Source organism: Lathamus discolor, chromosome 12 (genome assembly GCF_037157495.1).
Source record: "Lathamus discolor isolate bLatDis1 chromosome 12, bLatDis1.hap1, whole genome shotgun sequence".
Taxonomy (NCBI): Eukaryota; Metazoa; Chordata; class Aves; order Psittaciformes; family Psittacidae; genus Lathamus; species Lathamus discolor.
The window spans coordinates 1978935-2006703 of NC_088895.1; the positions used below are offsets into that span (position 1 = coordinate 1978935).

Genomic DNA, 27769 nt, shown 5'->3' on the forward strand with positions numbered 1-27769 from the left:
GAGATGTGCAAAGCTCTTATTAAACTACAAACATAATGATCTCCAAATCTACACTGTGTAGAAACTCCAGCAACCCTCAATGACAACATCTCACAGAGCTGTTTATAGATTGAGAGTTCCCGGTTTCATTTTGCATTTAGTGTTCTTATTATCTTTTTACTACAGTTCTCAACCTTTCTCAGCAAAGAAACTTAGGTTTCCCCTGAGCTCCACACAGGAACAGTTTTGTATCTTACAGTTCAGCAAGTAATAATGGTCTGGAGGACTTCACAGGCTTTCACTCACATAGGTTTTGCTATTAAAAACACACAAAAAAAGCAACAAACAAAGCCCACCTCTTCCATTAAATCCTAAATTCCTCCTAATCTTACCTAAATCAACTGGCTCAAACTATAACAAAGGTTTATTTATCCCTCTCCATCAAATAACTGTCTTTGTTTCATTAGGTTAATTTTCTTCCCTAGACACACAAAGGCACTGTCAAGGTTCCCTCGCTGAAGCCAGGGTCCTCAATTAGACATATCTGGACCTTCAGTTCACTCCAATACAGAGTGCCAAACCGGATCTAATCCAAAGCCATTCAGATGGAAGCCACACCAGGTGGAGGCTGCTCATCTTTTCAATTCCCAGTGATAATGATAGTACCATAGAATGGTTTGGGTTGGAAGTAACCTTAAAGCTCCTCCAGCCCCACCCCCTGCCACGGGCAGGGACCCCTTCCACTGGAGCAGCTTGCTCCAAGCCCCTGCGTCCAACCTGGCCTTGAGCACTGCCAGGGATGGGGCAGCCACAGCTTCTCTGGGCACCCTGTGCCAGCGCCTCAGCACCCTCACAGGGAAGAGCTTCTGCCTAAGAGCTCAGCTCAGGCTCCCCTCGGGCAGGTTCAAGCCATTCCCCTTGGCCTGTCCCTACAGGCCCTTGTCCCAAGCCCCTCTCCAGGTTCCCTGCAGCCCCTTTAGGCACTGGAGCTGCTCTCAGGTCTCCCCTTCAGGAGCCTTCTCTTCTCCAGGCTGCCCCAGCCCAGCTCTCTCAGCCTGGCTCCAGAGCAGAGCTGCTCCAGCCCTCGCAGCATCCCCATGGCCTCCTCTGGCCTCGCTCCAGCAGCTCCACGTCCCTCTTGCGCTGCTGCCCCAGAGCTGGATCAGGGCTGCAGGGGGGGTCTCCCCAGAGCGCAGCAGAGGGGCAGGATCCCCTCCCTGAGCTGCTGCTCTGGGGGTGCAGCCCAGCACCCGGCGGGGTTCTGGGCTCAGGCACTCACTGAAGCCAGGTCATGGGGAGTTTCTCCTCACCCAACACCCAAAGTCTTTCTCCTCAAGGCTGCTTTCAATCCCTTCATCCCCCCCCAGCCTATGTTTGTGCTGGGGATTGCCCCAGCCCAGGGGCAGAAGCTTGCACTTGGCCTTGTTGAACTGGATGAGCTTCACACAGCCCCACCTCTTCAGCCTGCCCAGGTCCCTCTGGATCCCATCCCTTCCCTCCAGCACATCAACCACACCACACAGCCCAGTGCCATCAGCAAACTTGCTGAGCCTGCTCAATCCCACTGTCTGTATCGCAAACAGACACGTTGAACAGCGCCAGTCCCAACACCGATCCCTGAGGAACACCACTCATCACTGGTCTCCACTTGGACATCAAGCCACCGACCACAACTCTTAGAGCATGACCACCCAGCCAATTCCTTACCCACCAAGTGGTCCATCTGCTATTTTAAGTCCCATCCTGAGCCCAGTATATCCTTATCCATTGGTTTCTCTGCTCTCCCTCTCAACTATGAGGAGGATGGGCGATTTCTTTTATCCATATACAACCTTGATGCAAAAGGATGCTCAAAAAATACATGAGATTTTCTTCTTTCATATGTGTAAACACTGAAATCCTAACAGGTTGAAAATTCCTGAAGCTCTAGAGACAAGCATCTGAAATTCTCCATTTATGGAAGGCAATTCATTCTTACATTCCTAGAAACAGTCTCCCTTGTCTTAGATACATACACAATTGTGTTGGTAAACATTTCTAAACCTTCCCTGGGATGAAAATGCAAACAGGCAACTTCCCACTGATGCCTTCACACCACAAAATGCAACTCAAGCAGATTCTGGCATTTACTAGAAAGCAGTAACTGTAAGTATATGGAGACGTTCATAGATGAGGCATATCACCTTGTCACAAAGCTGACAATGTAAAGGCCAGATCCTCAGACCATGAGTGAAGTTAACTGCAGGTATCCACAGTATCAGCCCCAAATAACACAAGAATCTCAGAATCAGGCTGGAAAAGCCCTTTAAGCTCACCCAGTCCAACCATTCCCAGCACTGCCAAGGCCATCCCTAACCCATGGCACTGAGGCCTCGTCTCCACGGTGTGTGAACCCTTGCAGGGCCGGTGCCTGCAGCCCTGCCCTGGGCAGCCTGTTCCAATGCCTGAGCACCCTCTGGGGCAGGAATTGTTCCTCAGCTCCATCTAAACCTGCCCTGGGGCAGCTTGAGGCCGGTTCCTCTTGTCCCATCCCTTGTTCCTTGGGAGCAGAGCCCAGCCCCTCCTGGCTCCATCCTCCTGTCAGGCACTTGTAGAGAATCACTCACAGCACAGATACATCTTTCAATGGTCAGAACAGAATCAAAAGGTGACCACAGGGCTGACACAAAGCAGAGGGAAAATTTTGCCCTTACTCTGGCCTGTTCTGCTGACACAGTAAGTCCTGGATACATTTCTCCTTGAATTACAAACATGGGATATCAACAGGGAGTGGTCTGCTGGATGCTATTGGGTATCACACAACTCCTGTGAACCCACCAGAGCTCAGGAACTGCTGACACCACTCATGTACATGCTGCGCATGGCTTTGGTATTTGAAATGCCATGCAGGTAGTTTGTGTTTTAGAGTACTAATTCCAAAACTCAAGGAAAAGCTGTGGGGAAGAGTGGGAAGGGGGAAACATCAAGGTGAAATTAAAGTTCTCCAGAGCAGTCTGTGGTGTGATTAAATCTCAAAGAGACTCTGCAGTCAGGCTACTTCACTGTTAGTCGGGTACCAACTTGGCATAAAGAACTAAGCTAACAGGTTTTCTCCAAAGGCACTCACACAGCTCCTGATGCCAATTCCACTAACTGGCCCAATGTCATTAAAATCCCAAGGCACCTTAAGAAAAACACCTTTCTGGGATAACACCATAAAGCAGCAGGGCTTTCCATTTAACACAAGTGGGCTTCCACCCACCCTTCAAAAACCAAAGCACCAAGAGAAAAATGCAAATGGGATTTACTTTTACGGCTTTGCTTTTTATTTGAACACTTCAGAAGCAGCCAGCTCTGCTCTAAAAGCACTGGATCTTCATCTCACTCTGAAAGCCCTGTAAAACACTGGGCATCTGCTCAGCTACCTGTCAGCTGCCACGCAGGACCGACTGACTCAGTGTGAGAGGGGAATGAGAAAGGTGGAAAATCTTCTCAGTGTTAAAGCATTTCTTATGAGAACAGGTTCAGGTTAGAAACCAAAGTGAGTGAAACAGAGACCAAGTGAAGTCCGAGCACACAGAAAAGGAGCAGCCCTTCACCAGCCAATCTCTTTATTATGCCCTGAGATAAACTGACCATCCCCAGGGAAACAAAGCAAACCACAACTAACAGCGACAAAACAAAAAAGAGATGGAAAATTAATAACCTTAAAGTAATCCACTCAAGAAATGCAACCCTGTTTCACCTCATGCGATGGGGCCTTTACTGATCACATCTCTCTACCCCAAATCACAGAATAGTTAGGGTTGGAAAGAACCTTAAGATCATCCAGTTCCAGCCCCCTGCCACGGGCAGGAACACCTCACACTAAAACATCCCACCCAAGGCTCTGTCCAGCCTGGCCTTGAACACTGCCAGGGATGGAGCACTCACAACCTCCCTGGGCAACCCATTCCAGTGCCTCACCACCCTCACAGTAAAGAACTTCCTCCTTAGATCCAATCTAAACTTCCCCTGTTTCAGTTTTAACCCGTCACCCCTTGTCCTGTCACTACAGTCCCTGATGAAGAGTCCCTCCCCAGCATCCCTATAGGCCCCCCTTCAGGTACTGGAAGGCTGCTCTGAGGCCTCCATGCAGCCTTCTCTTCTCCAGGCTGAACAGCCCCAACTTTCTCAGCCTGTCTTCATACGGGAGGTGCTCCAGTCCCCTGATCATCCTCGTGGCCTCCTCTGGACTTGTTCCAACAGTTCCATGTGCTTTTCATGTTAAGATGTATGACAAGCTCAAGCATATCTGAAAGCTTTCATCTCCTGGACAGCACCAAAAAATAATACTGGAGAAATTATTCCTTTGCAACAGAAGCCCTGAAAGAGGAATTATTCTTCTTCTAATAGTCCTCAGCAAGCCAAAGATTTATTCAGTTACCAACTGTGGTAGCTATTTAACACCATGACTTGCTCACATTGAACCTTAAAAGCCTGATTTCAAGACAACGTGCCATTTGGATAATACTTGTGCCCAGTTTACCCTCCCCAAAAAAGCTGTACCCTGCCTGACCCTTGTCAGTTTTTACATACCATCATTTCTTTCTCCTGCAAACAATCCAGAGAATGGCTCAAGTGTAACACAAAGAATGGTTTTGGATGGACTTCTTGTGAAGTTGCATGATGTGCTTTGCGCTTAAGAGTTCAGTGAACACCAGCCTGAAACACTGACCAGTGGCCATGGGAAAAGCTGGCAATGAATATCCACTATGTCCTACTCTAAGTTACAGGGTAATCAGCACTCACCAACTAAGTTTGCTTTATTCAGAGAGGAGATTAATCTTTCAGTGTGTGAAGAAAGGAGATAAAGAGGCTCAGAAGAGTGGGCTGAACAATCCCAAGTCAGGTGTACGTGACTGTTCAAAGTTATTGAAGCTGCTTGAAGAATGAGCTTGAAGAGACAGGCAGTTTACAGCTACACGTAAATTACTACATTATGAACCATGCCTGAGTACAGACTGGTGAAAGCATTATCTTAAAGTATCACCCAATAAAATTATGAACCCCTTGGCGGGTAATGGGAAATCAGTGGCTTTTAAGAATTCAGCCTCACATGGAACTACTACAGACAAAAAGTTACTACTCCAATTCCTACGGTTCAGGTCACACACTGAAAAGCTGGATGAACACCTTTGTTGCCATGCCCTTTAGTACTGCAAAGTGTTGTGTTCTAAATACTGCAGTAAGACACTCACTTGTTCCTAAGTACATTCACTTGAACCCCAAAACCTTCAGAAGTATTTACTTTAAATCTGAAGGCTTCACTTTTGTCCAAGCCACAAATGCTTTATTTAACTCAACTGCAAGCTCTAAATCCAGACCATTTACTATTCTTCTTCAATATTCACCTCTGGAGGTACTTTCAGCACTTACAAGCACAATCAGCTGAGCTATATTTAAGGGCCTTCATCAATGACTGTTTCTGGAATATTCCTGCCCATTTTACACAGTATTGGAGAAGCAGCCAACAGCACTCACCTGAGCACACCTTCCCAACTCCGTCTTGCCGAGGTACTGAAATATCTTCAGTGCCAGCTCATAAGGCAGCTGGACATCAAAGAAAGGAACCTCATTTATTTCATTCTGAAAAGAAAGAAAGAGACAATAATTTGTTCGGCTTCCTTAATGTACAGCTAGGTAGTAGCCAAGGTATGAAGAAAGGACATCGTGCCACCAAAAAGGCAAAGGCAATTCTGCCTCTCCCTCCTGTAACAGCACGTCAGACTAATCGGGCTGGCTAAAAGTACTCAAGCTACTCTGTTCTCTCTGAGTCACATCAGGTAAAGGATATTAGAAGGCAAGAGTGCAGCTAACAAGCAGATTGAGTTAAAATGTAAGGCTTATCTATAGTCAGATGGCATGGAAAGGCAAGACACAAGTTCCAGTGAAACAGTCTGTCTAAGGTTTAAGCATCAAAAAGACCAAACAAGTAGATCAAACTGTGAAGACATATGCCCAGTATTAATTTCACTCACAAGACTTCAGATGATGGAGAACGAGTATTTTGACATAAAACTGAATGAAAATCACGTTACAGTTTCTGTCTTTCGTCACTAACATAGACACATCTTTTTAATATGCAACATGCTGAAAGAGTTGCTGCTTTACCTATGTATCTAAAAAACCAATTTAAACCCAAAGAATCCATCTTTTCAACCTAACAACTAAATGCAACACATACACGGCATACATAGATGCTTTCTGGTTGTTTTAACTACATAATTATTAAATCTTCCTTCTGGAGGCATGACATCCAGATTTCTCCCTCATTTCTGTCTGGATAGTCCAAATTTTTATACTACATAATAGAGAGTGAACAAAATCAGCCCCATTCTGGGCACTTCTATGCCACCCATTTTGATGGTTTGCTCTCTGGTGTTTTTTCCTGGTTCCTGTACCCTCCCCAGGTGGTCCTGAAAGCCTGATCCCCATGCACAACATCAGCTGCTCAGTTACAACCTGTCTCCATCGGAAAATCAGGAGATCCCAAATCAGGATCATCCCCCTATGCCTTAGCACCTCTCTAGCCCCAATACCTTTGTTTCTTTGTAGGTCTCTTCTATGGAGAAGAGGACCTGGACCCTCAGCAGTACCCATGAAGTAGGACGTACAGGCAGTGCTGGGTTCATTAAAAATAGTTACACAGGAAAAAGTTTTTAATGCAAAAGGGATTCCAACACCTAATATTCAGTAATTCAAATACCTCAGTACCTAAAGGGGGTCTACAAGGAATGTGGAGAGGGGCTTTGGACAAGGGCCTGTAGGGACAGGCCAAGGGGAATGGCTTGAACCTGCCCGAGGGGAGACTGAGCTGAGCTCTTAGGCAGAAGCTCTTCCCTGTGAGGGTGCTGAGGCACTGGCACAGGGTGCCCAGAGAAGCTGTGGCTGCCCCATCCCTGGCAGTGCTCAAGGCCAGGTTGGACACAGGGGCTTGGAGCAAGCTGCTCCAGTGGAAGGGGTCCCTGCCCGTGGCAGGGGCTGGAGCAGGAGGAGCTTTAAGGCCCCTTCCAACCCAAACCAGGCTGGGATTCTGTGATACATTAGGTAAATGTTTAGACAGCACAAATATGGGCAATGTTCCCATTAGGTCTTTTTAGCAATACAGCACCATTTATAACCACTGGAACCTCACACTCATTCCAAAATTACTTAAACTAGGACCTGCAGCCAACCTCCTGTTCCCCTCTCTCCTCATCCATAATTTTCCTGCACAAACAGCTCCTTTCCCTCTCCTTTCCCTCCGCATGAGGACCACTGGCTCCACTCCCTGCTGTGGATTTGCAAGACGATTGTTTGCTTTCAATGCGATTTAAATTGCATCCATTTCCAAAGGGGACACCAAAGAAAAATATCAAAGGAGCTCTCTCTGAGCGCACATCTCTGGCCAGATGTGAACCAGCTCCAGGAACCATTTCAGAGCAACACGCTGCCCAAACAAATAAGATGAGCCATTCGGCAAGCCTTATTAGCTCGAGGCTTATGAGCTCAGGCACAGCACCACTATGAACGTATTGCTTCCAAATTGGAGTTGACTCACATCCAGCCAGCAGAACCTGGGCTGTCTGCGTGTACCCAAAGGTGTCATTGGAAGGACAGGCTGCCTACAGACAGACGGTACAGACACAACGGTCAGGATTGACAGCTCACGCATGAAAAAGGAGGGGGAAAAGCTAAACCCAGATGCACAGATTTCATTTGAACCTGCAAGAGCATCTATAGCCAAACTGTAAGCACAGACTTGCCGGAAAGCACAAGCTCCTACTAATCCCATTCTAATGCAACCTTAACATTAGAGACAGACCAAGGTCTCCCCTTCCCACACCCCCCAAACCCACACAGCCTGGCTTCAGCGCAGCGCTGCAAACCAAGCCGTAACGTGAAGTCAGCACCAGCCTCTCTAAAAGTCTACTGGAACGAATCCAAAATCCATCCCTGTGAGACCGATTTGGGCTCCTGTGTGCTAATGGAGCACTAATTCTGTAAATGGATTAATTTGTGCCTCGCAGACAGAAATTTAATCTCTTCCTTTTAATTCTTTGAAGCAAACAGTAATTAGTCCCAGTTTGGTTAGTGAGAAGCAAGAAAATGGGTTTCCCCACTCGTTTTCCTGCGCTGTAAATAAAACCTCCATTGCATTTAGAGGAGTCGCCAAAATAACTTTGATCTGGTTCAGAACTGTATTTAAGACTATTTCCGAATTAACTCATTTATTTAGTGAGTTAATATCGGCTTTGCTACTACACTGCCATGTCACAAGGCAAAACGGTCTGAAGTACCGCACCTGCATCAAACAGCCTAAATAGGAAACAAAGCTTTTCTGAAGGGAATTGGCAAACGCCAATTCACAGGAAGGAAAGTACATTTCGGAGGGATAAAACCTGCTGGGATGGAATAAGAAGCTGAGGGTACAGAGGAGCCACAGGAACCCAAAACCCGGCCCCCCCCCCCCGGCCCGGCCGCAGACGGGCGCTGCCCCCCGCGCGTCCCTGGGCCCGCCGCGGCCCTACCAGGTCTCGGATGAGCTGCCCCAGGAGATCGTCGCCATCGCCGCCTCCGTCCCCCGCGGGCTCCTCAGCGGGGCGGGCGGGCGAGGGGCTGCGGCGGGCCGGGCCGGGCGGGGCGCCGCCGTGCAGCAGGCCGCGGGCCAGCGCCAGGTAACCCGGCTCGGCCTGCTCGGCGCTGCAGCGGCTCGGGGGCCCCGCTGCCGGCCCCGCCGGGGGCCGCTCGGCTGCCGCCGCCTCCGCCCCCCGCCGCCGCCGCTTCGCCCCCCCCGCCAGCTCCTCCCGCCAGCAGCGGCGGAACAGCTCCAGCTCGGCCGAGCCCTCGGCCATGGCGGCGGGGCCGGGCCCGGCCCAGCCTCCCCCGCGGCCCGGCCCGGAAACCGCCCCCTCTCCCGCGCGTTCCGCCGCACGAAGGTTCCTACGGCTGCCGGCGCCGCCATGTTGCGGGCCTGAGGCGGGGTGAGCGCCGCGCCCCGCAGCACCCGAGGGGCCGGATGGAGGCCTCGGGAAGCAGCCGGTGGCCGAGCGAGGGCCGCGGGCAGGGCTCCACCGGGAGCCCTCAGCGGTGGCCGGCCCATGGGGGAAAGCTGCTCCCAGAAGAGCAGGGAGGACGCGGAGCGAGAGCAGGAGCGTTGCTGTGGCGCTGGGTGACGGGCGCCCCTTGGACCACGTCTTCCACCCGTTTTGTTGGCCAGGGCTGAAGCGGAGCTCATGGGCAGGGGCGGTCGTGCCCATCGCGCGGCCCAGGAAGGTGCTGTGCTGGTCAGAGCATCCCAGCCGCACCCGCTGGCTTCCACAGCCACTTCCATGGCGCGCTGGGGAGCAGACGACCTCCAGTATCGACCCATCCTGCTGCTTCAAGGCCGCGTGTCAGATGGCGGCTGGACCCAACATGGCTGTGGAGCCGCTGCCGCCCTGAGGGGAGGGAAGGCCGCGGGTATTCAGGTGCTCAGCGCCGGTTCTGTGGAGCACTCGAGGTAAGTGACGCTTGTCAATGGAGGCCCTCGAGTGGCTGCTCCTTCGCTGGTGCACAGCGGTAAAACACGTGGCCCGTGCACCCATCCGGCCCTGCGGCCGCCGCCGGAAGCCGCCATTCCGCACCCTCGGTGGCCGCTGGCTGGTTTCTCTGCTTGGTAGCTTGTTGCTGCCCATGCAGTTTGTAAACGCCAGTGTAATGGACACGGACATTGCGGGGTCTGGGAAACCTGAGCTACCTCAGCGACTCGGGGCTGTAGCAGTCGGACGAGGGGTGATGGGTTCGAACAAACAGGGCGAGGTCAGGTTGGATCGAAGGCAGAAGCTCTTCCCTGTGAGGGTGCTGAGGCGCTGGCACAGGGTGCCCAGAGAAGCTGTGGCTGCCCCATCCCTGGCAGTGCTCAAGGCCAGGTTGGACACAGGGGCTTGGAGCAAGCTGCTCCAGTGGAAGGGGTCCCTGCCCGTGGCAGGGGTTGGGGCTGGAGGAGCTTTAAGGTCCCTTCCCCAACCCCTGGGTGGTGATTCCATCATTCTGTGTACAAACCCTTCTCGGCTGGACACAGAGCATGGCCTGCCCCGGGGGCATGCGCTGACCGTGCTGAGCCCTGCCAGTGGAGGGACTGCGGAGCAGGAGCTGCCCCTTGGTCAGGATGGATGCATGCTCCCGGCAGGGGAGATGTTGGGAAGAGAGCGAGCCCCAGGAGGGTGTCCCCCGGCCCCTCTGCAATGCCGGGGTGATTTGCTGAGGGGGTGGCAGCAGCCTCCCTGCTAGGCAGAAGGAAACGGGCCAGTTTGGGGTGATTCCTGCCCCAGAGGGAACTGCAGGGAGCCCCCGCTGCTGTCCCAGGGCTGATGTATGATGGGGGGTCCTGCGCAGGGGGTCCCAGCCCTGCTGCTGTGCACTGATGGCTGTGGAGACTGCATAGCACCGGGTCAGCGCCTGGAGGCTGTGTGTTCCTGCCTCGGCCACCCAAAATGTGATCAGCATCGGTAATGCTTTGGGTGATGAAATCCACTCCAGCTCTGCGTAATCCCCTCACTGCCCCCCTGCATCTCCACACTGCCCCCTCCATCCCTCACCGGCAGCTGCGTCCCCACGCTGTCACTGCATCCCCACAGTCACCTGCATCCCTACACTGTCCCTCTATCCCCATGCATTCCCTGTATCCCCACACTGTCCCTATATCCCCATGCTGTCACCTGTATCCCCACACTGTCCCTCTATCCCCATGCATTCCCTGTGTCCCCACACTGTCCCTATATCCCCATGCTGTCACCTGCATCCCCACACTGTCCCTCTGTCCCCACACTCTCTCCATCCCCATGCATTCCCTCTATCCCCACACTGTCCCTATATCCCCATGCTGTCACCTGCATCCCTACGCTGTCCCTCTATCCCCATGCATTCCCTATATCCCCACACTGTCCCTGTATTCCCATGCTGTTACTCCATCCCCACACTGTCACCTGCATCCCCACACTGTCCCTATATCCCCATGCTGTCACCTGCATCCCCACGCTGCCCTTCTATCCCTCCCTGTCATGTGTCCACGCACAGTCCCTCTATCCCACACTGTCACCTGCGTCTCCTCGCTGTCCCTGTGTGCCTATGCTGTCACCTGCCTCTCCACGCTGTCGCTCTGCACCCCACACCGCCCCTTTCCCTCCTCACTCCCTGTATCCCCGCACTGCCCCGTGTCTCCACGCTGCCCCCCATCCCCGTACCCCCTTTCCCACCGCACAAGCGCCGGCCCCCCCCCCCCCCGCCCCGCTTCCCCCCGCCCGCCGCCGAGCGCCGCCCCGCGGGGGATGATGTAACCCCCGCGGCCCCCGCCCGCCGCCGCGCGGCCCGCCCGCACACTGCGCGGCACTCGGCGGCGAGCGGCGGCGCAGCCATGTGCCCCTGCGCGCTGCGCGGCGGCCCCCCCGCGCCCTGCCCCTGCAGCCCCGGCCGCGCCGCTCGGCCCTCGGCCGCCGCCCGCCTGGTCGCCGCCCGCCTGCGCCGCCTGGGCGATGAGCTGGAGCAGCGGCGCAAGGCGCGGGGCCGCGGGCCCGGGGCCGGCCGGCGCCTGGCCGCCGTGGTGTGCCTGCTGTGCGCCATCGCGCCCGCGGCCGCGCTGGCCTGGCTGATCCGCAGGAGGAGCCTCTAGGCGAGAGGGGCGCTGGCCGGAGCGGGGAGCAGGCGGGACGCGCAACAGGTCGGCACCGCGGCGGGGACGGGGACGGGGACGGCGCTTGGCCGGGCGCGGCGGGGCGGGGGTCGGCACGGGCGGAGCGCGCTGGTAACGGCAGCGCACGGAGCGCCGGGTGCCGGTGCCGTCGCTGCCAGGTCGCTCGGATCTCTTCCTCCTTTGCCCTCTCCGTTCCTCGCTCTCTCCCGTTCCCAGCGCTCCCCAGACAGCCGCTTTCCCCGTCCCCAAACTTCCACGGCTTCCAGCCTCCGCCCGGGTCGCCCATGCTCTCACGGGGCGGTTCCAGCTCCGTGCCCGCGCTGGGTGAGCCTGTGGCCGCAGCGGGGCAGCGGCAGCAGCGCAGGGTGGCTCTCGGGGATCAGAGCGGGTCCCGCATCTCCCCAGCTGTCAGCCCTGGGAGATGGAGGGTGCTTGTCCCGCACACCCGTGCCTGCAGAGCCTCCAGCCCTCTTGTGAGTGGAGGAACGTCCCATGTCCTCAGATCCCCTGTTGGGCTTTGGACCCACGGGTGCTGCAGAGCACCCATCACTACGGTCCCTGAGTGGTGGATGTCCCCACAGGACCATCCAGCAGGGTAGCCCAGGACTTTGGCTGGCAGTGCCTGGCGCTGGGTTTTGGATAATGCCTTGCTCCGGTGCTGGAGGCTTTCCCCAAGAGTTCCCAAGCCACCAGCTGGGCAAAAGCATCCAAGCCCAGTCACTGCTCCTGGAGCTCCCACTGTGCTCCAGAGCCACCGAGCAAAGCGGCAGCAGGGAAATGGGATATGCCTGGTGCTCTAACCCTCGTTGTCATCCTGGGGACACCTCCTGGGCCGGTGGGGACAGCTCTGCACCCTCAGCTCTGGGAGTCTGAGTGCATGTGGGGTCACCTCAGGGGATTTTGGGTGCTCTAAAGTACTCTTTGGAACATGGGTTTCCCCGCACAGGCATGAGGAGCAAGGGCTGCTATTTTGGTTCCTTTAAATTGTATCCTGTATGTGTTCCTTAATGTCCGTCCGTGTTCAGGAAAGACCTTAAGTGCATGTCTAACTTTGAGCATCCTCTCATATCCCACAGCTTGGATAGGGTTTAGATGAGTTTAAAATGAGGTGGAAAATGCCACCACCACCAGGCTGACCTCGTACCATTCAGTTTAACAGGGCTGTTTGCAACTCTTGGGCAAACAAGAGTTTGCCCGTTAGGAATCAGGTCTCCTATTGCAAAATGCCTTGCATGCTTTTTAGCCATTGAGAGATGCCATTGAGTACATATGAATAGTGTGGAGGAAGAGTATGGTTCTCAGGAGAGTTGGAAACTGAGGTTTTCCAGCAGGTCTCTGTGTGTGTGCACTGGTGTATGCGGGGGCATCGCTGTTGTCTGTCTGAGCCACAGCTGCTGCGTCTCTCGGGAGCTGCTTACCTTTGGGAAGCTTTCTTTGAAGGCAAAACCAGAACAAACCTGGGTTTTTTCTTGAGGAGTCAGAGCCTCCATTTCTATAAAATGTGAGTATTTTATGGAGGTATGAGGCTCTGGGATAGCAACCGACCCTCCTTCCCTTCCTGTCAGTGTTTGAAGCCAACCCACCCGTCTGACTTGCTTGCCTCTAAAAGTTGAAATCCATGGGGGGTCTCCTTCATCTTGGGGTCCTTCTCTCTCTAACAAGCCAGGGAATTTCCTCCTTGCCCACTCTCTCATCCCACGGAGAGAAGGTGACAGTGAGTCGGGCCGGAGGAGAGATCCTGCTCTCTGAGCCCGTGGATCAGTGCACACACTCAGCCCAGACTTCTGGCGCTGCCACGAGGCCAAAGCTGTTTGGAAGCCGTTTGTGAAGGTTCACATAGCTTTGGTTGGCCAGATACTAATTTTGCCCCGCAATCTCTTCTGCTGTTGACTCTGTGGAGCCCTCACCTCTGTTTGGCTCTCTGCACTTCAGGCCAAGCAGTAACCAGTTGCTTGTGAATTGCTTTGATAAAGACACTATGGAAAAGCAAAGCCTTATCCTCATCACAGCGAGGGAGCTCCTTCAGCATGCACAGTCCTGCCTCGCAGCTTCAAAGGCTGCACAGACAGGATGTGCTGAGCTGCCTCCAAATGCTCGGGGGCTTCGTGGACACAAATACAAATGTCACTCTCTGAAGAGAAGATCTTTGTGTGTGATGTGAAGCAGTTGCAGGGATAAAGAGGCCAGATGCGGGAGAGTAACAAGCTAGGGACAGTCTCCTGGTTGTCGCTGGGTGCAGCGGACTGCCCTGCCTGTTTCCTGGTAAGATTCTAAGGCACAAGTGGCCAGGCTGAGGGTGGGAATTCCCTGCAACCCCAGGACAATTAAACAGATCATCTACACCTCAGTTTCTGGGTTATTTTTGCCATTAAGAATCTTTTCTGTTCATCCTGAGCAGTAACTTGCTCACACCAGTGGAGGTGTCTGATTATCCACAGCGTCTCAGAGCCCAAGCGACAGTGCAGTGAGCTGGGTTGGACTCGGGGATGTGATAGGACGGCAGTGTTTTAACTCTGCAGAGTGTTTCTGAGCAAAGTCTGTGTTTTTCTGCTATCCTCAGAGACACTGCATTGATAATAACATTGTTCTGCAACAAGATGGGAAGTCCAGGTTCTGAGCACGTGTGATCTAGGGATTTCGTGGAAGGGCTCATAAGAGGAGACTCACTTGTACACTTAATAAATGTGTTGCAGTCAGCGTTTGTCTTGTGAGCTGATGGTTGCGGAAGGAATAGGAAGTCAGAGGAAGAGGCTGGTTTCAGCTTAGTTTACTACTTGAGTTCCCCTCCTGCCTTTTCAAGTGTAACAGCATTTTGCATTGGCTGTCGTGAGCCTACGACCTGTTTCTGAGGAGGAAGGTTGGTAGTTGTTCCCTCAGGTCCTTGTGGCTTTACACAACAGTGCAGCTCAGGGAATAATCCTGTGTACCAAGAAACTTCTCCTGGTGATGCCAGGGAGAGCAGGATTAGGGCTGCTGCATGTGACCAGCTTGTATCTGTGCAGCATGCTTGGGATGTGGGGATGGATGCTCTGCAAATGGCAGTTTTATAATGCATAATCTGACATCACCTTGAAATACCCAGCCAGGGCATGAAGTACAGTTGTCATGTACCACTCTGGCATCCAATGTCACTTGTGTTTTGCTCTATTAGTTCCGAAGTGGCAGTGTATTAAAATCAAACCCTGCTTGTCCCTGCCAGCTTCACCAGCCTGGTTCTGTGCCCACTGTGCTGCTGGTAATCCCCCCCACTGTTTGCTGCGAGGTTCATGCAGAGCCACTCTGTCCAGAGTCTCAGTGCAGTTAATTATCTGTATTAAACCAGGGTTGATAAGATGTCTGGAGATGTCACACTGAGCTGTGCAGGAGAGCAAAGGAAATGAAGGACCAGAGGCAGTGCAGCTCGCACAGGACTAGGCTGTGAGCTCAGCAGTGGGCTGCAGTTCCACACGAGGACAGGCATTCAGCATGTTGTGCCCTGCGCGCATCCCTGACACAAAGAGGCCAGTGCTGTTGTTTATCCTCCTGGATAATGAAGGAAGAAGGAGCCTGCTCTTCTTAGTGGCAAGCATCCTACTCGAAAATGCCAAAGGTTCCCACCACAGTTCAACTGCACAACGGAAACTTCACCCTTAACTTTCATGATAAACAAGCAGCAGTTGTCAAAAGCAGACAGCAGTCCAGAAATGCCTCTTTCTGCAGGTGGGCTATAGCCAGGCAGGCCACTGCCTTGTGGAAAGATTGGAGCCCCAACATACTTCTTTTCCCTGTCTGGATTCCTCAGTCTTCCTGTGCTAAGGTCTCCTGGACATGCCATTCTGCAGAGTTCTTCCTTCCCTAGTAGTTCGCCTCTTCTTTCCTCCTGCCTCTCGAACCTCCTCCTAATTGTTTCTTGGTCTTCCAAGCTACCCTTCCGTCTCCCACAGAGATGCTAATGAAGTGTGAGTGTACATGGATACAGGCTGCTTGGGAATTTGAAAGGGCTCTTGCCCAGCCCTTGTTCTCTCATTAACCTGCTGCTGTGTGAGGAAGGAAGCGAGAGAGCGCCTGGTTTAGTCCCCATCTCAAGCCTTCCCTTAGCAATCCGAGCCCTTGAACATACATATTTTCTTTAAATATATGAACAACTGTTATTTTGTTTATTACGAGTGGAACCTGTGCCAACAGAATTGCCTGTGTAATCCATTTAAATCAAGAAGTTACATGCTGACACGTTAGCTGGGAGCAGAGCTCCTTTTACTAACTGCTTTAGGGGCCATGAGCTCAGATTCTCCCTGGCTTCGTGCAGGTGGTGCCCAAGCATGGCTTTGTGTCCTGTCTGAAGAAAGATTAGTCAAAGGAGTGCTGAGCTGAGAGCAGGGACCCCCTACCCGAGTCATTTCATGCTCATCCTACTCAGCATCCCGGAGAAGAGCAGCTTGCTTTGTGTGTGTGTGTAAACAGCAGCTCAGCGAGCTGTGTGATAAAACTGCAGGATTTAAGGCTGGAGAGTTCAAAGGAATTGGGAAGTGGAGCTGCCTGTATCTATTAAAAGCAATGGGATGTGTCAAGGCTGGATGAGATGGTTTTGCAAATAGCAGCCAACGTGATTTGTCGTCTCACAGCCTCATTGCTTAATAGGAGCAATGAATCAGAGCAACTTGCTGAGCAAAATCTGCATCCCCCTAAATAACCAGGAAAAGAGGGACACATCACCAAAGGGAATGGTGGGTCCCATGAAACATTTCAGAGCAAGTGGTATTTTCTTTACCACTTCATGTTTTCCATAGACACCACATTTTTCATACAGGAACTCAGCTGTAATTCCTATCTTTCTTTATAAGTAAATGATGGATGCTTCATCCCTGGCAGTGTTGAAGGCCGGGCTGGACGGGGCTTGGAGCAAGCTGCTCTAGTGGAAGGTGTCCCTGCCCATGGCAGGGGGTTGGAACTGAAGGAGCTTTAAGCTCTCTTCCAACCTAAACCAGGCTGGGATTCCATGAAAAATATTGATAGTACTGGACAGTCTTCTCCCCCCCTTCAGGTTTCAATCTTATGACACATAAAACAAACACATTTGCAGCAGCTCTACAGAGGGGGGATGCTCTTTCCAACTTGCTCTCCATCCCAGTGTTACAATGGGATGCAGTTTGGCTTTCCTCAGCCTGTTCAGACCCAAAGTACCACATTTTGATCTGTCTGCTGACTGCCTATTGTGGGAAATTTGGAGGAACTCCACTGAAGTCAATTGGGTTGCCCTGGATTTACAGTGCTGTAAATGAGATCAGAATTTGGCTCAAAGTATATTCCATTAATGAGTCAGATACTGGCAATGCAGCCAGTATGCACCCAGAAATGGCTTTAACACCGCCTAGGATATTCAGAATTGTTTTATGGGAAGATGGGCTGAAGGCCAGGATTCTGGGGTTCTCTTTTATTCTTTCCATGAAATACACCTTTATGCAAAAGGCCAGCACGAGGCTGATGCAAAACTTAAGAGCCATTTAAAGCTCTTAGAATGGGGTGGTATGAGATGCATAAACATTGTGCTGAGCTCTTTGCCCACCCCAGAGCAGATTTATCACTCGGAGTTCAAGACATTCTAGGATTTATCAAGTTTTACAGGATTTCATAGATTTTTCTATACATTAAGTGGCACAGAAAGACAGTTTGTAAAATACAGTGGCAGCAAGGATGATCTGTTGCGGGCCATAGATGGCACAGGAGGACAAGGGTTCATAGCTGGCAGTTGGAAGAGCTACTACAGGAGAAAGACTAAATAGGGATTAAATGGTTTTGCTTGGGAGGAAATCCTTTGATCAGCTCCTGAAGTCTTTAATCCAGTGTCACTCAAGTAAATACCTCACCTGAGTGTAAGCAGCCACATCCCAGGCTCTTCCTCTGCATCCCAGCCGCATGCAGCTCCAGTTGTGCTCTGCTTTCCCACCCAGCAATGCTGATGTGGTTTGTTTTGAAGACCTCCCTATAAAGACATCTTTTGTTAGGAGTGCAGAATCTCCTCCTTGTGACTCTGGACACGTCTGGAGGCATCCGGGGTGCTGGCTGGCTGGCTGTGCTCAGCACTGGCCTGGACCTGACCATGCAGCTGAGCAAGTGCAGTCTGAGATCCATGGAGGCCGGTGTGTGAGCGCAGGGCTGTGGAAAGGGCTGACTCCTTGTGTGCAGGCCAGGAGGCTGAGCAGGACGCATTTCAGCCCCTGCTGGGGTACTTACTGACAGCTGGTTATCCCTGGAATCATGGAATGGTTTGGGTTGGAAGGGACCTTAAAGCTCCTCCAGCCCCAACCCCTGCCACGGGCAGGGACCCCTTCCACTGGAGCAGCTTGCTCCAAGCCCCTGTGTCCAACCTGGCCTTGAGCACTGCCAGGGATGGGGCAGCCACAGCTTCTCTGGGCACCCTGTGCCAGCGCCTCAGCACCCTCACAGGGAAGAGCTTCTGCCTGAGAGCTCAGCTCAGTCTCCCCTCGGGCAGGTTCAAGCCATTCCCCTTGGCCTGTCCCTACAGGCCCTTGTCCAAAGCCCTTCTCCAGATTATAACAATAAATTAATATAAAATATTATAACAACCCTCTCCAGGTTATCGATGGTCTGTGCTCTGGTGGCTGGTTTTGTGTAGCCAGTGTTACCGTGTTCCTGCTTTAGGTAATATTAAATGGGTGTTCCAAGTAGTGTGCACCTTTCCTATTTACCTTCTCCAGAAACCTTAAGTATCTCTGCAAGAAGACCTTTAAAATACCTGGAGCACTCCAGAGAGCAGTGTGGGATGTGTGTGGAGTCTGTGTGTGCAGATACAGGAGCCCCAGGAGCTGCGTGGCTATCTGGGAGCATTGATCCCAGGAAGGCAAATGGAAACGTGCTTTGAGTCCGCATGATTCATTCTGGCTTGAGTCCTTCAAGCTATTTCCAGTGTTGCTTCAGATTCCTGAAAAGCAGAAAGCAGGACTGTGAACTGAGGGAGAGGTTGTAATCACCACATCCTGTGCACACCAGCAGCTCGGGAGCTCACTGCAATGGGGTAGAGCAGATAGATACGGTTAAATCTGGTGAGGCTGAAGCAGAGATGTTGCAGGTCACTCAGAGTCCCATTGCAGCACCCGGACTTGTCCCCTCAGAGGGGAGGATTCAGTTCATCTCAGAGACGGTGCCACTGAATCGCAACAACCTTCACGCTGGCATAGGCAGCGTAGTGCTACAGAAAGCAGGGACGTGGTTCTGGGTTTACATGGAGCAGTGGTGCTCAGAATCTGTCCCAAAGCTGTTTGCCAGCCCTAATTACACTGACTTCATAGCTGATGCACTTGCACAGTCAGCTACTCCTCCCTCCCTTCTCCCAGCCGGGTGAAATCACCTCATCCCGAAGGCAGCAGAGATTTCTCCACTGAGGTTTCTGTAAGGTCACTCACTCCCACAGTCTTTGCAGACCAGACACCACAGCCTGAAAGATGGGACCTACCCCAGTGAGTGCTGGTATCAACAAGCCTAGGTATAAATGGGAATTGCAGAGTGGCTGCCCCTTGGGCACCTCGCCTGCTAATTTGCACTTAGATAGGTGCCTTTCTCTGAGCACTTTATTAATTAAGGCTTGCAGCCCACCTCTAAGGCAAAGAAGTTATTACTGCCCTCATTTTACAGCAGCAACTGAAAGAAGTGGTTTGCCCAAGGCCACAAATCTAATCAGTGGCAGAAGCAGGAATGAGTGAGCGCTTCCAGTCTCCTGTGGTACTCACTGCGCCCCGTTGCCTACCTGGAACAAAATTAATGGCTTCCCTAAAAGTTAATGTTTTCGTTAACGTGATGTAAATGAAGATGGAGCACCCAAAAGGAGCCGTGCAGAATGAGAGCTCAGCAGGCATCCTGCAGTAGCACAGGGGTAACGGTGTCATCTCGTGTTGAACCACCAAACCGTCCTCCCCATAAATTACGTACCTCTCCTTGTCCGTAAATTTAGCGGGAGGGTTCAAGCATAAATTTCAAAGAAGCTTTTATTGTAACCACTGCGTCAATGTAATTAAACCCAAACACCATTCTTTTGCTTTCTTAGGCTGGAGAGAACCCTGTGCCCTTGGAGAAAATTGTTTCCCCTTTTCCTACAGGGATCCAGAGCCTGAGCAGCAGCTGTGAAGAGTGGAGAGAAAGAAAGAAGTGGAAGATGTTGGAAGTGCTTTGGGCAACGTGAAGAAGGATTTGCACAGAAGGAGCTGTTCAAGGGCCCAGCAGCAAACCAGAGACACATACATGCTTATATATAGAAGAATGTAAACCCTCCTGTATGCATACGTTAAGACGTGCATGCCTTGTTGAGAACGTAAGCAACATTCCTTGTAGATGATGGTGGTCTGAGCATTCGTGCTCCTGCAGTCTGAGTCAAAAGATTAGTGATGTCCTTGCTGTAACACTGGCAGTTTCTCCACTGCACCTTGTTTATGGCACCATAAACGTTCCTTTTGATGCAGTGGGGTGGAAAATACATCCAGAGTTAAGTACTACCTTGAGAGACCAAGCTTGCTGCGGGACGGGCACAGCCTTGCCGTGGAGCAGGCACAGGTGCTTGGCAGCTTGGACGACAGACAGTCTGTGTGTGTATATATTCAGTGCTATAGCACCAGGTGAGATAAGCTGTTCTTCTGACTTTAGTTTCTCTGGTGCTACATTTCATATTTGTCTGGGGCTAAACTGCCTCTCTGTGGTGCTACAGTTTCCCTGAGAGGATGTTCTGAAACATGGGACAAGGAAAAATCTATTTTGGTTATGGATATTTATACACAAGATAGCAAAAAAATACTACTTGTTGAGAAGGTGCTATTACTTTTTCTTTCTTTTAATCTCTGCATAAATTAAGACAAAAGAATCTAGCCCAGAACTTTATAAAACTCATTTTCTTTGGGGCAGTTCTTTTTCTTTGGATGGTTGGGAGCTTGGGAAGCAGCATTTGCTGGGGTGGCAGTGACACACCAGCTCTTTTCACTGCAGTGGACGTCTGCTGGTGCAGAGTCTCCTACAGCTCCAGAGCTGGCTATCCTCCTGGATGGTGATTTAAGCCTCAAATCCCATGAACCAGGGAAGAGAACTGCATCTAGACTAATCAATAAACAGGGGGATAACAGGAGAACCTGTCCTTAGAAAGCAAAGGGCTTTTTTCAGTCTAGTACAGCGCACTTTTTTCTTGCAGCCAAAACTACCTGTCAGATGTAGGATACCTTCCAGATGCTATTGACAGTGAGCACTATGTGCAGGGTTTTAGAAACATTTCTCCCAGCTTCAGATATTTGCACCACAAAGTTGACCCTCCCATGGCAGGGGGGGCAGTTTCAAAGGCATAAAGGAATGTCAGGAACCTGATTTCCAAAGCAAGTTTGGCTCCCTGTCTCTTAAAACCCCTGACCCTCACCCAAGGAACAAGGCAAGTCAAACCTTGTGCTCTTCACTACTGCAGGAGAAATGTTTCTAAGCAATCTAAAAGCTCAACTCTCCCTTTATCAACTATTCGTCAATGTGTTTTGGGCCCCTGCACACATCTTCATGGGTATTAATTGATCCCAGTCAATTCACAAACAGCAGAAAGGGCTATGCTGAAAGAGCAAATTGTTCCTAATGAGTAACCTTGCCCTACTTTAGATTATGTGCAGCGTTGGGAGGGATCATGTAGCTACGTGTAGTTTGTCTATTGATAGAGTTTCGATGGTCTCACAACCACGGGGACCCACAAGACATTTTCCTACCACCTGGGGCCTGATGCTCAGTAATACCCAGCATCCTGTCCCCTTCCTGCCTCAGCCTCCTGCTGAGATAAGTAAGAATTCTTGTAGCAAAAGGAGGAGCCTCAGCTGATTTCAGCAGTGTTGCAGGTGCTGGATCAGGCGTAGTCTTAAAAATAGAACTTTCTGCACATCACTCAAACGAGGGAGTGGAATTGCGAGTACAGTGTTGCAGAGTCAGGTTGGAACAGGACATGGGGAGGATGGCGTGGGGAACTGCTCGACAGGACATGCAGCCTGCAGGAGGCCTTCTCTCCCCTACACCATCCTCCCTCCCCATATGTGTGCCCCACGTACCCAGGGGCAGCCTTGTGCCAACCCATCTGGCACAGGATCTGGCTTCCATTTCTCAGAGGCCTCTCCTATATATTCCTCACCTTTAACAATCATTAGCTCCCGAGTTCTGAAGGTTTAATAAACTTCTCACCTGGAATATGCATTATTCCATTTGCTCTTCCATCTCTGGGCATGCAGGATGTGCTGCTGCTGGTTCTCCTGCTGTTGGGGTCTGCAGTCAGGGGACTTCTTGAGGCATTTTCCCCAAAGAAATTCCCCTGAAACAGCACAGAGAAGGAAGAGGAAAGGAAGTTCTGTCCTTACCGTGAGTCCCCACCTTGGGAAAGACCCTTGTGTCAGTGATCAATCTCGCTAGCAAAGTTATGGGCTCATCTGCCTCCATCCTAACCCTCTGTGGACAGGCTTTCTGGTAAAGCCCCCAAGCCTCAGAACTCCCAGGGATCAGTGTCCTCCTTGGTGGTTCCTAATAGTCATCAAAACCATTAGGAGACACGTGCTGCCCATTGCTCCTCTTGTGAACCAACCAAACCTATGGCGCTTCCCAAGTGAAAACAAGCGCAGGTCCAGTACCCCAGGTCCTGCTTTAATCTTGATTTGCTTCACTGTTGTCATTCTAAATGGGATGTTTGGTGTGAACCACGGGTTAAGTTTTGGAGACTTTCATCTCTTAGTTGCTGGGTCAAGTGAGCTTTCCTAGAGCAGCAGCTTACCAGCACTTCACAGCCAGCATTCACTGTACATAAATGGCATTACTTACTAGAAGGTACATATTTGTCAAAGCCTTACATTTTCTGGTATAATTGCTATTCTTGAATGCCTCCATTTTTTGACAAGGGGTGTTTTTATCCTTTTTAAAGTCCTTGCTTGAACCCTGGTTGATGTTTGTACTGCAAAAGCAAGCATACTGTGTACTCCCCTAGCGCTGTTCTGACTGCACTGCAGCAGCTGTGTGAGATGGTGGTTTCTGGACCGTACTCATGGGTAGGAAACCAGCACAGTTCCTCGCTCGTGCTCCTCTGCTTTCTCCTCGCAGCAGCCAAGAAGTCATTGATTGTGATGAGCTCTGCAGTTGTGCCTCTGTAAAGAAGGGGAGTGCTCTCTAAATGAGAAAAGACCTCATCTTAGGTTTCAGCAGCCGGTGTGTGTGAGGGCCGAGGAGGAGGTTATGAGATCATAGTCTATACAGAACACCACATAATGTGGCCGTGAGGAAAGTCTTTATTAATTTTTAAAGCGGCACTCCACCAGGACAGCTCCCAGCACACACTGGAACTTCACACTGGAGTCACAAAGCTGCTGTGCACTGTGAAGCTCCTCTCCCCCAGCCTGTTGTTAAAACAAGTCCTTTGGCCGAATTAATCCTAGGATAGCAGCGCTGTCTGCTTGCAGGTTGCACCCAGGCCAGGATGAGGCCCATGAATTCCACATTCCTTCCTCTTCTCTCTTAGGATTATTTTCAGTAGTAAAAAAAATATGGAATGGGACCAAGCCTCCTGCCATACACTTCCATGTGCCCAGGGGAGGCATCACCCAAACCAGTGAGTTGTCAGTGGGGGGGAGTGAGAAGCCCATCGTGCTTCTGGTTCAGGCATACAGAAGTGACCCTGATTCAGCTAAGCCCCACACTAAAGCAGTTTCCTTAAATCAGAAACACCCATTCAATCAGTTTAATCTGATTTGGGAATTTGCTCTGTTTCTGTATCATGCTAAAATTATGAGAGACTTAAATCCATTGCAGAAGCAGAAGCAGCTCCTTTGAAGGAAATAGATTACGATCTGTTTTGGTCAACCTGAGGCAGTTTTGCTGTGCACATGGGCTGTGGAATCAGGCACTTTTCCCTGCTGCCTTGTAAGATGAAACTCTTTGGTGGAATGCTGTTTGGTCCTGCAGGCTGAGCAGGCAGAGAGTCACACAGGTGACAGGGGAATGGCAAACGGGGAAGCCCAGCTGAAGGAGATCTTTCCCTTCTGCACAGCTGCACTGCCATGTACACAATGGTGAGGACAGAACAGGACATCTACCTTAACATTCAATGTTAATTTTCCTGCACGTGGTTTTGAAACATCTGTGATCTTGACCCACATCTAAGATATGCACAACAAACTACCTGTGGCTCCACATTCAATCCCGGACCCATGTTTTTTGTCCGTGTCAAAACCTGGCTATATTCTACCTCCACACAGCTGACCAGGAGCTTCACATCTTCCCTTAGAGCAGATTTGCATTCTATGAAAACACTGGGGTGTCAGCTGGTCTGCGCGGAGGAGAGGAGTCCTCATGCGCTGCTCCTACCTTGGCCGCCTAGTTCTGCCCAGGTCTGCAGGTGCAAGCCCTTTCACTCCGAAGGCCCTCTCTGCTGTGTATATCCCTGTTCCCAGCAGGAGACGCTTTGGTGCTTCTTCCCTCTGCCAATCCCACTGGCTTGACTCACACTCCATCTGCGTAACACGGATCTCAGTCAGCACATACCCCAGCGCACTCCCTCGCTTGGGCCTCCCAAACCACAGCTCTGCCTGTGGCAGGGTGACTGTTCCAGGCAAAGCTGCAGGATTTCCACTCCCCATCTGCAAAAGAAAGTTACAAAACACAAAACAAGTGATTTTCTTCCCCCCGATAATATCTGTGTGAATCCAAGAGTGAATTTTGATGTTATTCCCATCAGAGTCCTTCAGAGTTCACCCTACTCAATACTTGAGGAATGTAACAGGTTTTTCTAATATTTACAGGAAGTGACTTTGGAGCTTGATAAATATTCACTGAACTGCAATTATTAGTTACAGTCATTAGCTTCAGATGCCACCCAAGTAGAGAGCAAGGCCAACGGCAGTGGGATTTGGTTTTCATGGGTATTCACATTTCCCATCAATGTGAAGTCCAAACTTGATCACAAGAAAACAATGTTCCCCTCACCTCTGGCCCACAGGATGTTGGCAGAGTCTCCGGCCTGCAGGCAGGCGCCAGGAGGTGAAGTGCAGTGAACACACAATGCCTTGAGCATGGCTGGTTTGGATATAAACCCTGGCAGAGTCACTGTGCACGTTTCCACCCTTACCAAAGCAAGAGCAAAGCGAAGCTCACTGCTGAGCCGAGTTCAGGAAGGCTCCTCTTTGTGACTGGATGGGGCTTCTCTCTTTTGTAAAAGGAATTTCTTATGCTGAGACTCTTTGTACATATTTATAATGACTTTATTAAAAAAAAACAAAAGAAAAATGACTGTTCAATGGTGAAAAAAGACTCCGGGTTTTCATTTCCTCTCTGAAACTGGAGACAGTAATTTCTTTCCACAGCTATGGAACTCCACTGTGGTTCCTCATCAGCTGTTGCTATAGCTGAAGCTTCCCCCTGTGTGTTCTCTGGTCCAAATGTCCTATTTGAGGGTGGAAGCATCCCGCGTAACAGGCCGGGAGCAGCATGGGCTGTTTCCTCCCCAGCACAGGGACTGAAGGGGTTTGTTGCAATTTAACAGGTCTATAATAGTGGGCTGTGGTAAATTCCTCATCTTGCAGGAATTAAGGTGATCTCTGTAATGCTTCCAGTAGAATAAACATCCACCATATGAAATTGCACCTTCAGTTTAGCACTAATTCACCTTAATTCACTTTAGAGAAGTGCAGCACTGGGTGGCCCAGCACCCGAACCTGGTCAGAGGGAGGCACCTCCTGGAACAAAGGTCACCCATCGGATCATAGTGCTGCACCTTGTCACTGAGGTACCTGAACAGCAACTCTGCTGCCAACTGATAAAGAACATTCAATAACATAAGAAAAAAGACCATAAGAATGCAAAAGCTATTCCTCACCTGTCCCTTTGATCGCCTTCATGATCACCAAAGGAAAACAAAAACCTTTGGAAATGGGATCAACCGCTACCTGTTGTGTTAGGCTCATACTGACCTTTCCATACACTCCTCCAAATACATTTTCCAGGAGCATGTAGGATAAAGATCAGAGTTAGAAGTGGCTTTTCAAACACTTTCAGGGCAGGTATCACCAACCCTGTAACGAATGGGCATTGCCCTGCAAACTGGTGCTCAAACCTTCGTAAATCCCTTGCTACCGAACCAGTCGTTTTCCCTTTTCCCAGCGACCGTACCTCACTACCACACTATCATACACGTTTCTGTGCCCACTGAAAACCTTCCTTCCTGAAATCTTTTCCCCATCCCCAAAAAGGCTGTTCCCATTAGAGATGGTCACGGGACTCCTTGGCTTGATTCCCCACTTTCATCAGATCCATTTGACAACAATCAACTCACTTTGTTTTGGCAAGTGAAGCTTTTCCTCCTCTATTTCCCTGTACCTCTCAAGCCAGATCTGGACTATCTTCCCCACTCAGGCTCTGCCTCTCCTGTTTCTCCTCTGGCTGTACTGAACTACAATCCCCAAAGAAATGTTGAGCCCTAATCCTGTTACCATTAGCTCCCGTTTGCTTTAATTCTCCCTGGGGAGTTTCACAGCAGGAGGGGAAGGCAGCAGCCAGCACATACACAGGCTCATTTCCCCCAGGTACAGCTCTTCCTGATGATCCACTCAAGTGGATTGTAACCTTACAGCCATTTCCATAGTAATGAGCAGGGAAGATGCCACAGTTGCCTAATGAGCTTTCTCTGGGCATGCAGCACAAAGCAGAGGTTGTTCAGTGAATGAGAAACAAGTCCATTTGTGTGGAGGTGCCACTGCAGCAGCCTCAGCAGAGATGGAACTGCAGCGACATGAAGTGCGCTCATTCTCCTGTTTACACCACAAGCTATCTCCTCAAAGAGCTTTTCCTTTCCACCACCACAGGTGGATGATCCAGCTTGTGTTAAAGAAGGCTGGCTCCCGAGGCTGCCTGTAATTCTGCCCTCAGGGCAGGCAGTCTCTGGAAACTCAGCCTCCCTGATGCCCCAGTGCTTGTGGTACCGCTGGTGCTGCATAGACTCACACGTTTCCTGGGTTTGGACCCAGGCAGACTCTGGATGAAGTCACTGAGCCTTCCTCAGGGGCTGCACTGAGAAGTATATTGCAGAGAGATCTGGATCTATGAGATGCTCTGCATTAGGAGCTTGACTTTTCACCTGACAAATCAAGCTTGACTTTAACCTCTCTCTGCCTCCCACTCTTCTCCACATATGCTAAGAAATCAGAAAGTCTGATCATGAAAAGTAAACACGAAAAATATTCCAAGTGTCATTTCCAGTGTCACTGGCATGGCCTTTCCCAAGTTCCTTGAGGTTTCCAACCCATGCCATTTGTGGAATCAATTCCAAAACACGGCTGCTGGGAAAGGACATTTCTCCAACTCAAAATGAAGTTGGGGCAGGAGGTTCTGAAGAACTTGTGTGGAGGAGTTCTCAAGGGAGGTGTAACAGCAACAGCACAATTCTACGAGGTCAAAGATTCAAGGATACTAGAGCCAATTCATGTGAAAAATCTCACAGCTGTTTGAGCCAGAGGGCAGCTTTTTCCCCGTGTATCAGTTATTCACATGCAATTCACAGTACTCTTGCCTTATACATGCAATATTTAGCTATACTAAAAGGAAAGAAATAAAGGAAGCAACATCCCAGGCAGTTTACAACCGCTTAAGTTCAAGACAAAATCTTGGCTGTAGCTTAGCCATGCAGTTTGCCATAACATAAACCAGCTCTTCCTTGCCTCTGAGGATGAAGTTTCTGGCTAGTAACAGTTGTTGTTCTGTGGCTCCTGGAGAAACAGAGCTGGAAGAAAGACTAAGATAAATCCATGGGCTACTAAACAGGGGCCTTGGGATCACCAGATTTTCTAGCTTTGTCTTCTCTCCATACATGTTTCTCCATTTGTAATGGTTTTAATACACCTGGAAGTGAGCAGAGGTGGTGCCATCCTTCCAGCAACGCAGGGTTTCAACCGTGACAGAACGACAAAGAGGACAGGTCTTCTCCCGGTCAAACCAGAGGCAGAGGCATTCTTCACAGAACACATGCTGTGGAGACAAAAGGGCATCATCAGGATGAGGCCAGGAGGTCCAGTCTTGTCACACTCAATAGGACAGCCAAGGAATGCAAGGAATGATTCAGGTTCAAGTGGACAGTGGAGCTGGTTACCAGCA

At 50.8% G+C, this 27769-nt stretch overlaps 3 protein-coding genes across 10 annotated transcripts in view; 1 reads left to right on the top strand and 2 right to left on the bottom strand.

The window, feature by feature from the left end:
- Window positions 1-9520, bottom strand: part of FBXW8 (F-box and WD repeat domain containing 8) — a 55074-nt gene extending 45554 nt beyond the window's left edge. Inside the window, exons 1-2 of one of the 3 annotated variants that reach the window (XM_065692729.1) lie at window positions 8511-9508; window positions 5482-5586 (exon numbers count right to left, since the gene is read on the bottom strand). In XM_065692729.1, coding sequence (XP_065548801.1) covers window positions 5482-5586; window positions 8511-9239 — 834 coding nt within the window. In that variant the 5' untranslated portion in view covers window positions 9240-9508. Of the gene's footprint in view, window positions 1-5481; window positions 5587-8510 lie in introns of all 3 variants that reach the window. The other 2 variants (XM_065692727.1, XM_065692730.1) reach the window with 2 other exon arrangements.
- On the top strand, window positions 8836-24908 carry HRK (harakiri, BCL2 interacting protein). 3 transcript variants are annotated; one of them, XR_010615625.1, is made up of 2 exons: window positions 8836-9481; window positions 19689-24908. XR_010615625.1 is itself a non-coding variant. In XM_065692735.1 (2 exons), exon 1 carries the CDS (start codon window positions 11375-11377, stop codon window positions 11627-11629), a length of 255 nt encoding a protein of 84 aa, XP_065548807.1. In that variant the 3' UTR covers window positions 11630-11677; window positions 19689-24908. The 3 variants fall into 3 exon arrangements, 2 of the variants coding, with proteins under 2 accessions (XP_065548807.1, XP_065548808.1); XM_065692735.1 differs by lacking the exon at window positions 8836-9481 and adding an exon at window positions 11375-11677; XM_065692736.1 differs by lacking the exon at window positions 8836-9481 and adding an exon at window positions 11375-11677 and having other exon boundaries at window positions 19741-24908.
- Window positions 22898-27769, bottom strand: part of RNFT2 (ring finger protein, transmembrane 2) — a 34197-nt gene continuing 29325 nt past the window's right edge. For 3 of the 4 annotated variants that reach the window (XM_065692733.1, XM_065692732.1, XM_065692731.1), the window contains exon 11: window positions 22898-27643. In XM_065692733.1, the coding sequence (XP_065548805.1) occupies window positions 27509-27643 (135 nt within the window). In that variant the 3' untranslated portion in view covers window positions 22898-27508. The remainder of the gene's footprint in view (window positions 27644-27769) is intronic. The other variant, XR_010615624.1, reaches the window with a different exon arrangement.